At 61.2% G+C, this 12,945-nt stretch overlaps 1 protein-coding gene across 6 annotated transcripts in view; it reads right to left on the bottom strand.

The window, feature by feature from the left end:
• VDR (vitamin D receptor) overlaps positions 1–12,945 on the bottom strand; it is a 39,189-nt gene that overhangs the window by 8,658 nt on the left and 17,586 nt on the right. For 5 of the 6 annotated variants that reach the window (XM_075445670.1, XM_075445675.1, XM_075445671.1 and 2 more), the window contains 3 exons: positions 10,693–10,764; positions 9,326–9,476; positions 2,025–2,155 (listed from right to left, as the gene is read on the bottom strand). In XM_075445670.1, the coding sequence (XP_075301785.1) occupies positions 2,025–2,155; positions 9,326–9,476; positions 10,693–10,756 (346 nt within the window). In that variant the 5' untranslated portion in view covers positions 10,757–10,764. Of the gene's footprint in view, positions 1–2,024; positions 2,156–9,325; positions 9,477–10,692; positions 10,765–12,491; positions 12,529–12,945 lie in introns of those variants that run through there. The other variant, XM_075445673.1, reaches the window with a different exon arrangement.

Raw genomic sequence — 12,945 nt, 5'->3', positions numbered from 1 at the left:
AAGAAGTTCTTCCTCATGTTCAGATGGAAAAATTAACGGAATTAACGCGGGCACGAGGTCTGCCAGCGTCTGCCCTCCTCCTCCGCTTTATCCCCGTCTCGTGCTCTCATTTCTGCTTGGGACTCGGATCCCACCGGCAGCGGGGTCCAACTGGCCCAGCCTTGCCTGTGACCATCCTCACCGCCTCCGACGACAGCCCGGGGAAGACACAAAACCCTCGCACGAGCTTCAAGGTCCCCGATTCGACCTAAAAATCACAGCACCACGCCGCGTTCCCCTCCGCTTAACCCGCAGCAAAGTCCGCGGGGCGGCTATTTTTAGTCTCCCCCGGTTAAGTTTTGTTAATCCAGTACCAGATCGTTAACGGGGTCGCTTATTAGTTAACTCCCGTGGAGAGCACGCGCAGCCCCGGGACCCCGCGCGTCGCTGCCGCCGAATGTGCCGGCCTTTCCCGGGTCATTCACGGCGGCGAGTCGACACGTTCCCCTCGTTAGCGACGGCTGCGCCAAATGAACCGCGCTGCCTGGCTCCCGCGGGCTCCCGCGTCCCCGTCCTCACCCACAGCGCGGGAACACGTGGTGGATTGGGTGGGCTGCCACCCCTTCTGCATGGGGGATGGGTGCTGGTTTAAAAGAGGAAGAGCCGGGGATCTTCTCTTCTTCGGGGGTCTGCTCCACCTCTGGGACAACTGGGAATTCAGGCTTTTTTCCCTGCAGACACCCACAAGTTCTGATTTTCCGGAGGACCCAGGCGTTTTGGTGGCACCTTGGGACATCGGACGCCGCTCGCTCTCCGCTCGCCACGTCGGGAAACGAGCTCCGCTCCCGTTTCCCCAGTTCTCCGGCGCATCCAGGCCCCGAGGCGATGGCCTGCTGGCCGTGTCTCCTGGCAGGGGGCTGCTGCTTCGGTCCGAACACCCCACGAACACCAGCCTCCTCCTCCTCAGCAGCCTTCGGATGCGGAAAGCGGGCGTACGTAGGAGGACGCGTGCCAAAGAGATTTTATTTTTAAAAGCTGCCTATCTATAAATATAGCTGGAGAAAATAAATATTTGGCCAACATCAGCGTGTTTGGGTTGGGTTAAAAAACTACTTTACTTCCCTCTGCTGTTTACTTAAGGCTGCTGTGCACGTGGCTGGGCGGACGGACCCGCGTCGCAAGAATAAAGCCCCCCCCAAAAAGCTACGGCACGGCGAAACTGTGGGGAAGCTCCTTCAGCTCGCCCGCTTTGGATGCAGCAAGGAGCGCGCAGAAAGGCGTTGGACGATGACCTCGCACGGGTAGGACGGGGGTGACTTCAGCCAACGGAACCGGGAGTCAATCGGAAACGGCCCTGGATGCTGGCGGTGAGGTGATGCCCCCCAGGACCCCGCAAAGGGTGAGGGGTCTGGAGAACCAGGCTGGTGGGGGGCGGCTGAGGGAGCTGGGGCTGCTCAGGCTGGAGAAGAGGAGGCTGAGGGGGGACCTCATCGCTCTCTGCAGCTCCCTGGCAGGAGGGGGCACTGAGGGGGGGTTGGGCTCTGCTCCCCGGTCCCCAGCGACAGGACGAGAGGCGATGGCCTCAAGGAAGGTTCAGATTGGATATTGGGGAAAACTTCTTCACTGGAAGAGCGGTCAGGCCTTGGACCAGGCTGCCCAGGGCAGTGGTGGGGTCCCCATCCCTGGAGGGGTTCAGAAACCGCATGGATGTGGCCCCTGGGGACATGGTTTAGTGGGCAGGGTGGGGTTGGGGTGACGGTTGGACTTGACCTCAGAGGCCTTTCCCAGCCTCAAAGAGTCTCTGAAAGGCAACGCGGCTCTGAAAAAAGCAGCTCCCCAGATCGCTACCCACCACGGGAACAGCCCCAATCATTAAAGCCTCAATCATTAAACGAGCTCCTCTCAATCATTACCCTCATCACCTCCCCTGCCCTTTGTGTCCCCTCCCAATCTCGGCCATCACGCTCGCGTGCCTGCCTCCCGCGCCGCGCGCTGACGGAGCAGGACAGGGCCATCGCCGCGCGGAGCGGGACGCGCGTACTCACACTCTTTCATCATGCCGATGTCCACGCAGCGCTTCAGCCGGCAGGCCTGGCAGTGCCGCCGGTTGTCCTTGGTGATTTTGCAGTCACCGTTGAAGGGGCACGTGAAGATCGCTTTCCTCTTCATGCTTCTCCTGGAGAGGAACGGGAAAAAAACCATCTCGGGTCAACTCAACGCTATTTTGACTTTGCTAAGAAAGCCAATGGAATCCTGGGGTGCATCAAGAAGAGTGTGGCAAGCAGGACGAGGGAGGTTCTCCTTCCCCTCTACACTGCCCTGGTGAGGCCTCATCTGGAGTACTGTGTCCAGTTCTGGGCTCCCCAGTTCAAGAAAGATGAGGAGCTACTGGAGAGAGTCCAGCGCAGGGCTACGAGGATGAGGAGGGGACTGGAGCATCTCCCCTACGAGGAGAGGCTGAGGGAGCTGGGCTTGTTCAGCCTGGAGAAGAGAAGGCTGAGAGGGGACCTTCGAAATGCTTACAAATATCTGCAGGGTGGGTGTCAGGAGGACGGGGCCAAGCTCTTTCCAGTGGTGCCCAGTGACAGGACAAGGGGCAATGGGCACAAACTGAGGCACAGGAAGTTCCGTCTGAACATGAGGAAGAACTTCTTCCCTCTGAGGGTGACGGAGCCCTGGCCCAGGCTGCCCAGGGAGGCTGTGGAGTCTCCTTCTCTGGAGATATTCCAGCCCCGCCTGGACAAGGTCCTCTACAGCCTCCTGTAGGTGACCCTGCTTCGGCAGGAGGGTTGGACCAGATGACCCCCAGAGGTCCCTTCCAACCCCGACCATGCTGGGATTCTGTGAAGAGGCTGCTGCGGACGTCGGGAGGAGACGCAAGCGCAGCTCTCTGGACATCAAGCTGCCGGAGAGAGGGTGCTGGAGGGACCTTGGACCTGGCTGTCCAGCTCCGCTGGCCGCGCGCGGAGGCCCAGCTGGAGCGGCTGCACCCGGCCGGGCGCAGCTACGGGTCTGACCTCGGGGGTCCGGGCATCGCTGGACAGCACGGGGAGGGAGAGCCTCCTCCACGGCTGCCGCCGAGGGGTCCAGCCACGGGTCAGAGAGCTTTCTGGTTCTGAGCAGGTATTTGGAAGGCCAAAAGAAGGGTGGGAGGATTGTCGAGAAACCCCCCCCCCAGCAGCGAAAGAAACCAGAGCGGAGGCCGGCATGTACCGAAGCAGCACGTGTTATTAAATATTTACCAGCCTTTGAAGCCTGGCTTTGCTGGAATAACTGGCTGGAGCGGATGTTTGTGCACGGAGGAGAAAGAAACCTCGCTGCAGGACACAAGGGAAACAACGCTTCACGTAATGACCCCCTTCCACCAAAACCACACCGCGCCACGTTCCCCCGCCGCCGGGCCTGTAAAGCTTCCAAGTACAAAGGGTCAAAGCCGGAGCTCCCGGCGAACGCCGGCCGCGCCGCGGGGCCGTCCTGCGCCCCGACCGCTGGTGACACGCTCGGGGCTGGGCTGCGCGGGTCCGCTCCAGGGCCAAGCTCTTTCCAGTGGTGCCCAGTGACAGGACAAGGGGCAATGGGCACAAACTGAGGCACAGGAAGTTCCGTCTGAACATGAGGAAGAACTTCTTCCCTCTGAGGGTGATGGAGCACTGGCCCAGGCTGCCCAGGGAGGTTGTGGAGTCTCCTTCTCTGGAGATATTCCAGACCCGCCTGGACAAGATCCTGTGCAGCCTGCTGTGGGTGACCCTGCTTCGGCAGGGGGGTTGGACTGGGTGACCCACAGAGGTCCCTTCCAACCCCTACTATTCTGTGATTCTGTGGTTTCTCCGCTGCCACGTCTGCTTTGGAGAGAGCTGCTCCACCATCGCCCGGCGAAGCCAATCCCTGGGTTTGCTGCTCTCTCTGAAGGTGCTGCGTGTTTTTAAATGAAGATGGGGTTCTGAGCAGAGGTGAAACCAAGCGCGGGGTGCCTCCGGGCTGGAGAGCCGAAGCCGGGGTGCTCGGAGGTGGATGCAGCAGGGAGGTGCCACGGACGTATGGCAGCGGGAAATCTGCCACCGCGTCCATGCCGCATCCCCACACCGGGACCGAAGGGCCTCCCGCGAGGAAAGGGACCCTCTCCGAGCACTGAAACCCCTCCGTGACGCCGAGCGAGCGACGTGGACGCGGGGAACGGGCGATGGCAGAGGGGCCCCTCGAGCCCCGGCACGGCGCCAGCCCTGCCCTCGTAGCAGATAAATATAAAACCCGTTCTCGGGCTGCGGACCCGAGCGGCACAGAGCGTGCAATTAGAGGCTATTTTAGACAGGGAGATGTAAACAAAGAGGCTTTACTCTCCCTTCACCTCACATGAATAAATGCATTTAGGAAAATCAGTACAGGCAAGGGGGAGGGCAGAGCCCCCCCCCAGCCTGCCTCGCACCCAGCAGCTCCCGTTTCACCCAGCAGCTGGCTCTCAGCTGATCGCTTCTCTCCCTGTTTTCCCCTGCCACCGAGACCAGCAGGACCTGTGCTCTCCCAGGAACGGGGACAAACATCGCTCTGCTCAGGGGCAAGTCAGGGTTTGGAACCGAACACCCCAAAACACCCCAGTTTCGGTGAGCGATTCTGGTTTTGAGCACCTGGGGCAGGCGGGCAGCTTGGCTTTTGCCCCGGAGCCCGGGGCAAGGCTGGGGAATGCACAAACAAGCCAGAAGAACATGAGGCCCTTGGGCAGGGAAAGATGTCCTGTGAGCGAGGGCAAGCCAAGATGAGGGGTTTGGTATGAAAATTGCAGTTTATTCGAACAGAGGGGGGTCAGGCACAGCAGCGGCGGAGCTGCCCCGAGAGTCACAGAACCCCAGCATGGCAGGGGGTGGCAGGGACCTCTGGGGTCACCCAGCCCAACCCCCTGCCCAAGCAGGGTCACCCAGAGCAGGCTGCACAGGACATTGTCCATCCAGGTCTGGAATATCTCCAGAGAAGGAGACTCCACAGTCTCCCTGGGCAGCCTGGGCCAGGGCTCCATCACCCTCAGAGGGAAGAAGTTCTTCCTCGGGTTCAGCTGGAGCTTCCTCTGCTCCAGTTTGTGCCCGTTGCCCCTTGTCCTGTCGCTGGGCACCACTGGAAAGAGTCTGGCCCCGTCCTCCTGACCCCCACCCTGCAGATATTTAGAGGCATTTCTCAGGTCCCCTCGCAGCCTTCTCTTCTCCAGGCTGAACAAGCCCAGCTCCCTCAGCCTCTCCTCGTAGGAGAGATGCTCCAGTCCCCTCCTCATCCTCACAGCCCTGCACTGGACTCTCTCCAGTAGCTCCTCATCTTTCTTGAACTGGGGAGCCCAGCACTGGACCCAGCACTGCAGATGGGGCCTCCCCAGGGCAGAGCAGAGGGGGAGGAGAACCTCCCTCGCCCTGCTGCCCACACTCCTCCTCATGCACCCCAGGATCCCATTGCCCTTCTTGGCACCCAGGACACGTGGACTGACCGATGCGGCGGGCGCTCCAGCCCCAGCGAGGGCTGCGATTCACCTCCTCCCAGCCACAAAACCCGGTCGCCAGCCACCCCCCGACTGCTGCCGCGGAGCTCCCCTTGGCTTTTGGTAGACGCACGCGCAACGGTCCTGCCCAGCACACCAAGGAGAGAGCGAACCCCGGTGCCCCTGTGAATGGCTTTTGGGTTATCAGAACTGGGGGGTCCCACCAAAGCCAGGCAGTGAGGAGCAGCCCGACAGCCCCCCGGGAGGGAGAGCGAAGCCCGGAGCAGACCTGCGCCAGGCAACTGTGCCGCAGGGGGTCCCTCACCGGGCAGGATGGATCTTCCCAGTGACTCTTTCCGAGTTTTTATCAGCAAAGTGGGCTTTGAACAGACACCACTCACATCTGCAGAACCCTTTCCTGAAGGCTACGCCCTACTCGCAGCCAATGCCCGCCGTGGCCTCGCTGGCACGGCTCGGCCGTCCCAGTGCAGGGCTGACAGGCGAGGAGCCATTCTGCCACCGAACCGCCGGTGAAACCCTTGGGGGTCGGAAAACCCCAGTTCCTCCCCCCTTGCACCTACGCAGCCGCCCAGGAAGCCCCTTGGGACACCAGTGCTCAACGCTGGGAGCAGAGCTGCAGCTCTTCAACACCTATTGTGGATCTTCTCCCCCAGATCCTGCCAGCTCCGTCCCCCACTTCTGATCGCAGGAACCCTCCCGACAACTCCTTGCCCCGAAACATCTTGAGGGACCTCTGGGGAAGGAGGAAGAGGATGGCTTTACATCTGTTCACACAGAACACGGGGCAGAACTGGGGAGGAGGACAGGAGGGGAGACTCAGCGATGCAGAGAGGATGGGTGGGGATGTCAGAGGTGTTGAAAGACCCGGAGCCTTTCTAAGCCGCTCTGCTCTCAACGCCCGGTGTCACTGCGCCGGGGGAAGGCTGGGACTGCAGAAGAAACCAGAGAAACCGTGGACGCTTCAGCCACGTCACAGCAGAATAAATCACTGGGGCTTCGCTGCTTTTTAAGAGCTCCCGAGTAAACAGCAGAGCTCAATAAAAGGCTCCTGTTGCCGTTGGCATCATTAATAAGCAGCGGACTTTGGAGCCAGCGGCCAAAGGTTGGCTCGCGCCCGTTTGCGCTGCAGGTTACGCGCACGCCCGAGCGCCCCGAGGTGCCGGTAAATTCCCAGCGCCTTCTGTAGGGTCCAACCCGGGACCTGCTGGGAGGCTTCGCGCCGGAGAACCGCGTCACACAGGAGCATCCCTGAGGGGGGTGAGGGCCGTCAGGAGCTCCTCCAGCAGCTCCGCCGGCAGCCCGGCATCCCCAGGCCACGGCGCGCAGGGAGCGGGTACGCAGGAGCCCGGCCCGCAAGTCCCATCCACGGCCTGGGAGCACTCGGAAAGCCCTGAAACCTCCCCAAGGTTCGACGTTCACGGCCGCTCGCCCTCGTTCAGCCCCTTCCAGCCAAGGCTGCGAGCCCGACCTCCCAGGGAAGCCCACCCTAAATGGAGACCAGCACAGGGAATTCCCCCCCCCCACCTCCCCGAGCCCAGCTCGGCGAGCACAAGCTGAAAATGGAAAGCCAGCAAGCGCACCCAAGCAGAGCCTGCCATAAGCCCCAGGTGCTGCGGAGCGATGCGCAGCCCGGTTCCACGGGCTCCAGGCTCCTCCACGGCACCGCTGCTGCGTTTCACCGCAGAAAGCAGCGGGCGTTGAAGAACCCAGCGACAGAAAATGGCACGTAAAGAAGCAAGAGGGAACGCGCCAAGACCTGGCGTGGGGAGAGCGTGCCTGGAAAGCAAGATTGAAAAAAAAGTAGTAAGAGCCTTAAATTGAAACTAAAGGCTTTATATGGGGCATGAAGGGCCAGCTCAGGATGAGAGCTCTCCACGTCGTTAAGATGTCTGCTCAGAAATACTGTCCCAGCTGCAGGTTTTGCATGATTACAACGGTGTGACAACAGAGATGGGGACATGCAGCAGCAGGGCTCGCTGTGTGCCCTGGGTGCCAAGAAGGGCAATGGGATCCTGGGGTGCATGAGGAGGAGTGTGGGCAGCAGGGCAAGGGAGGTTCTCCTCCCCCTCTGCTCTGCCCTGGGGAGGCCCCATCTGCAGTGCTGGGTCCAGTGCTGGGCTCCCCAGTTCAAGAAAGATGAGGAGCTACTGGAGAGAGTCCAGCGCAGGGCTATGAGGATGAGGAGGGGACTGGAGCATCTCTCCTACGAGGAGAGGCTGAGGGAGCTGGGCTTGTTCAGCCTGGAGAAGAGAAGGCTGCGAGGGGACCTGAGAAATGCCTCTAAATATCTGCAGGGTGGGGGTCAGGAGGACGGGGCCAGACTCTTTCCAGCGGTGCCCAGCGACAGGACAAGGGACAACGGGCACAAACTGGGGCAGAGGAAGCTCCAGCTGAACCCGAGGAAGAACTTCTTCCCTGTGAGGGTGACGGAGCCCTGGCCCAGGCTGCCCAGGGAGGCTGTGGAGTCTCCTTCTCTGGAGATATTCCAGCCCCGCCTGGACGCGGTGCTGTGCCCCCTGCTCTGGGTGCCTCTGCTTGGGCAGGGGGTTGGGCTGGGTGACCCACAGAGGTCCCTCCAACCCCTGCCATGCTGGGATTCTGTAACGCCAGAGCCACATCACGCCCAAGGAGGGTTCATCAAGCAGCACCAGCCATTTCAGAGGTCAAAAGCCGGCCCATCGCCTCTGTGGCCACAGTGGGGACAGGGAAGGCCAGGGACCCCAGACCAGGGCACCTGAAGGAAGAGGTGCTCATTGAGCAGCAATAATTGAGGAAAATGTTGTCGCTCAGGTTGGCCGGGCTTCAAAGCCGCCCCGTTCGACAGCAGCCTGCAAGCCTGTGGCACACGAAAACCCCCGTCTCGCCCCAAAATTCCTGCCAGAGGAGGAGTTCGGACTTTCAGTTCGAGCTCTGGTTGGTGTCAGACGCCAGCTCACGGCGCAAAGCTGGGCGCTGTGGCGTCTGCAGTCCCACGGCCACCTGTGCCACCATCTCCTCACGGCGCAAAACACTTGAGCAAGGCTTTCCCCAGCCAGTCCCACGCCACTCATTACCTCGCTTCGTTTCCCCAGCAATTAGTCACTCGCTTGGTGCGAGCGAGCCCAACTCCCACGCGCGCGGCTCAGCCCTGTCTGGGTGGCAGCTTCGCCTCGGCAGACGCAGGGCTAAAACCGCGCCGCTAACGAGCGCCCACCACCCCGCAGCTCTCCCGACCCCGGCAGCCTTCAGAGATGTTTCCGCGCTGCTGCCCAACTTGAGACCACCCAAGACCCCCACCTGACCGTGGAAAAAAAGCCTCAGAACAGCCGCATACGCAGCCCACAGCTACCTTAGAGCCCCCCAGGGTCCGGGTCGCGAGCTAACGACCGCCCGATTTTGGGAAGAGCTTGGTGCCCGCTCCACTGGGTGAGGACCACGAGCATCTCCATGCACCAGGGCACCAAGCTTCCGAGCAGCCATCAGAGGCAGCTTGCTTCAAAGAAAAGGACTTTGTGGCCGTCATACCAGCCTAGTTGGCAAAGATTTCTAGTTTCAGGTGTATTTTCCCAGAAGCTACCCGCAGCGCGCCGGAGGCTCTCACGCTCCTCCCTACGCAGCACGCAGAGGTCTGCAAGGCTCCCAGAGAGATGGAAACCTCCGGTGAAGGGGAAAACCACCCATTTCCCAGCCGCAGGGTGCCACAGCGAGCCACGAGAAGGGAAAAGCTTTGCCATCTCCCCGTTAGCGAGCTTCGAGGGCACGGCTCCGGCCAGGCTCGGCTTCCAGGTGAGCGGGCGAGCAGGCAGGCAGCACCCCGAGGACCGGATCGGCCGCTCCTTAAGGCTTGCTGGTCCCGGAGGAAGATTCCTCCTCCCCAGGACTCTCGCTCACCTGAAGAAGCCCTTGCAGCCTTCGCAGGTCATGGCGTTGAAGTGAAAGCCGGTGGCTCTGTCCCCGCAGACGCCACAGATCCGGGGCACGTTCCTGTCCAAGTCGCCGGCCGGGTCGGGAAGCGACGTGCTGGCAGCCACCGTCTCCATCTCTGGGGGAGCAGAGAAAGCCAAGTCTTCATTTCGTGAAGCGGCCACAGCTTTCCAAGAAGCAAATTAGATGCAAATAAAGGGTTTTTCGTTGGCTTCAAGACGATTTGGCGAGACCAGCTCCCGCGTTCCCTTCGGCCTGGTGCACCAACACCGCAAAAAAGCGGGTTCTGGCTAGTTTTTAGTGCATGCGCGCATTCGCCCAGCGACACCAGTAAAACCAGCACTGATCCCCCCAGCCCGAGACACACCCCAGCACACGCTCGCAGCAGCTTGCTCAGCGTCAGTGGGAGAACTCCTCTAGCCCACCCCAAACCCAGGTCACTTCCCACCCCCCCTGAACTCCTGCACTTTTGTTTTCAGAAAGCCTCGCAGGGACCAGAACCCACCCCGAGCGATGCTGCAAAACCGCAGGGAAAGAGGTCAGGCCGCCCGCCCGCGGGCGCAGAATTTCCCTCGCGCAGAGGCAGGAAGCAGAACCAGCACCCTCACGCCAGCTCCCGTAAGCGAGAAAAATCCCAAGAGCGAGTATTGCTTAAAAAAAAAAAATCATCCTCAACGGGGACGTAAACAAGAGAGGGAGGAAACAGTGCTCCTAACGCAGACTGCTGAAATTAATATTAAAATGGAGCTTTTAATAGACTTTCCCTGGCTTGCAGCATCCACTGGGAGAAGCCTGTCTGCTGCTGGAACGCCCCAGCAGCTGAAAGCACTGGCGAAACAAAAGGGTCCAAGTTTTTCACGGCACCAAATCGTGGTAGAGACCACACCAAGGCTGCGGTTTCAGGCAGCGCCGGCGGGACAGGCTGGGTCCGGAGCCCAGCAGCTCCCGTGCCTCCCCCCCTGCCCCTTCCACACGTCTCCAGATAAATTCTGAGCTGATTCCAGAGATTCAAACAAGCTCTTTGGTTTTTTATGTAGGGCTAAACGTTCTCTGGAGGCACTGCAGATAGCTGCTGCCTTCGAGAGGCTTTTAGCTGGCGCTGGAATTGTCCCGTGTAAAACACTCCTCATCGCTCCCAGCGCAGTCCCGGGAGCGTGGGGCTTCCTCCGGTCTTGGTTTCACCTCTACCTCACCCGAAACCCAGCCCAGCCCACGCTCCGAGTGCCTTTAGCCAGGAGCCCTGGTCATCTGCGCTGCCTGGAGACGGCTCCCAGGAGACGACAGACAGAGCCCCAGGGAGAACGTCCTCGGCGCAGAGCGGGGTTCGCGTTTACCTGTGTCGGGAAGGTACGGCACGCTCTGCTGCTGCATCTCCCAGGAGCTCTGGAATTGGGACATGGAGCCACCTGCAATTAAAAAGGCAGACAGGACACGGGGCTGAGGCAGCTCCACGCTTCTCGAGGTCGATGAGTCAGGAGAGCCTCACGCCCCGGCCACGGCTCGCTCCGGCCCCTCGGCAAGACGTCAGCACCGTGCCCGGGGTGGGGTGATCTCGAAATAGCCCTGCCAGCTCGGGTACCACTTGTCTGGTTCCCACACCTCCTCCTCGCCGGAGCCGGGAGGAGATATCGCAACAGCCGGCGCGTCGCTCCGGGAGCCGGAGGAACGCGCCGGCGAACCCAGCAGCCACCCCCGGCGAGAGCAAGGGCGCAGGAAGGAAAGACGACAGCGAGCGGTGCTCGGCTCGTTCCTTCCACCCCAGTCATATTTTCCTCTAAATTTAAATTTCACCATTCAGCCTGTCGAGCGCGCAGCAGTGTGAGACCCGCCGGCTCGCGTGGGGTGGCAGAAAGCGGAGCTGAGCGGCGGCGATAGACGTGGGTCCTCCTGCAACGGAGCACGCACGCTCCGAGTCAAGGGGACCACCCCGGCGCTGAGCACGGGGAGTTTTCCCTCCCTTCACAGAATCACAGAATGGTAGGGGTTGGCAGGGACCTCTGTGGGTCACCCAGCCCAGCCCCCTGCCCAAGCAGGGTCACCCAGAGCAGGGGGCACAGCACCGCGGCCAGGCGGGGCTGGAATATCTCCAGAGAAGGAGACTCCACAGCCTCCCTGGGCAGCCTGGGCCAGGGCTCCGGCACCCTCAGAGGGAAGAAGTTCTTCCTCATGTTCAGCTGGAGCTTCCTCTGCTCCAGTTTGTGCCCATTGCCCCTTGTCCTGTCGCTGGGCACCACTGCAAAGAGTCTGGCCCCATCCTCCTGACACCCACCCTGCAGATATTTAGAGGCATTTCTAAGGTCCCCTCTCAGCCTTCTCTTCTCCAGGCTGAACAAGTCCAGTTCCCTCAACCTCTCCTCGTAGGGGAGATGCTCCAGTCCCCTCCTCATCCTCGTAGCCCTCCGCTGGACTCTCTCCAGTAGCTCCTCATCTTTCTTGAACTGGGGAGCCCAGCACTGGACACAGTACTCCAGATGAGGCCCGGGTCAGTTTGTTCATTCAGGAGCTCTGCTCGCGGATGGGAAGCACCACACCGGCACCAGGCTGACGTGGCGTCGGGCAGAGCGAGGGAAAGGTCTCGTTAAGGTGCTTCGCCTTCCTTGGGTTCCTCCTCGAGGCCCGGCTTGGTTCTGTTAGCAACAGGGTGATGGGTTGGCTTGTCCCCATGGGTCACCCCGGTGTTCAACACAAGCTCCCAGACTTAAGTGTTGAGTGGAGGGTCAAAGCAAGGAGAGCTGTGGAGGCAAACCATGGGTGGCCAGCTCATAAAAACCTTATTTCTCCCATGCAGGACGGTGCTGCAGCTCCCACCGAGGGTTCCATCTGAACATGAGGAAGAACTTCTTCCCTCTGAGGGTGACGGAGCCCTGGAACAGGCTGCCCAGGGAGGCTGTGGAGTCTCCTTCTCTGGAGATATTCAAGACCCGCCTGGACAAGGTCCTGTGCAGCCTGCTCTGGGTGACCCTGCTTCGGTAGGAGGGTTGGACTAGATGACCCACAGTGGTCCCTTCCAACCCCTACTATTCTGTGATTCTGTGATTCTGAGGTGAGCGGCCACGAGCAGCACTCGGGGCTCTGCCCCCGGGAAAGCAGCACACGGCAGAGCTTCTGGAGCAGGGATAAGCCCGAGACTCACCCGTGCCTGGCAGAAACCTGCTCGGGTCAGCTCCCGAGCACCCTGCCCAGCATCCACCTCTGTCCCACCAGGTTTTGAGGTCCGCAAGGTCTGCTGGGCGCAGACGGCCCCGAGCAGGCTCGCCTTCCTGAAGGGCTGGGTTCCAGGAGCACCGACAGCCGCCGTGCACCGGGGCACGGCAAAACACTCGCTGAGCGCCCAGACTGGAAGCTGCTCCGTTGGTCACGCAGGGCATCTCTCTGGCAAGCGGCTGGGCTGCTTCTGGGTGAAGACCCCCAGCCCTCTCCCCACCACGCAGACGCCCCGCTGCAGCGTTTCATGCTTCTCCAGCGCTTCACGTTGCTCCCTGAGCTCCCACACCTCGCCAGGACCACGCAGGGGGACGCCGACACCTCCGGCATCACGAGGCGGGATGGGGGAAGCAGGGGCTGATGGCCACCAGTCCACCTAGGAG

Source organism: Opisthocomus hoazin, chromosome 32 (assembly GCF_030867145.1).
Source record: "Opisthocomus hoazin isolate bOpiHoa1 chromosome 32, bOpiHoa1.hap1, whole genome shotgun sequence".
Taxonomy (NCBI): domain Eukaryota; kingdom Metazoa; phylum Chordata; class Aves; order Opisthocomiformes; family Opisthocomidae; genus Opisthocomus; species Opisthocomus hoazin.
This window is presented reverse-complemented; position numbering and strand designations above follow the sequence as displayed.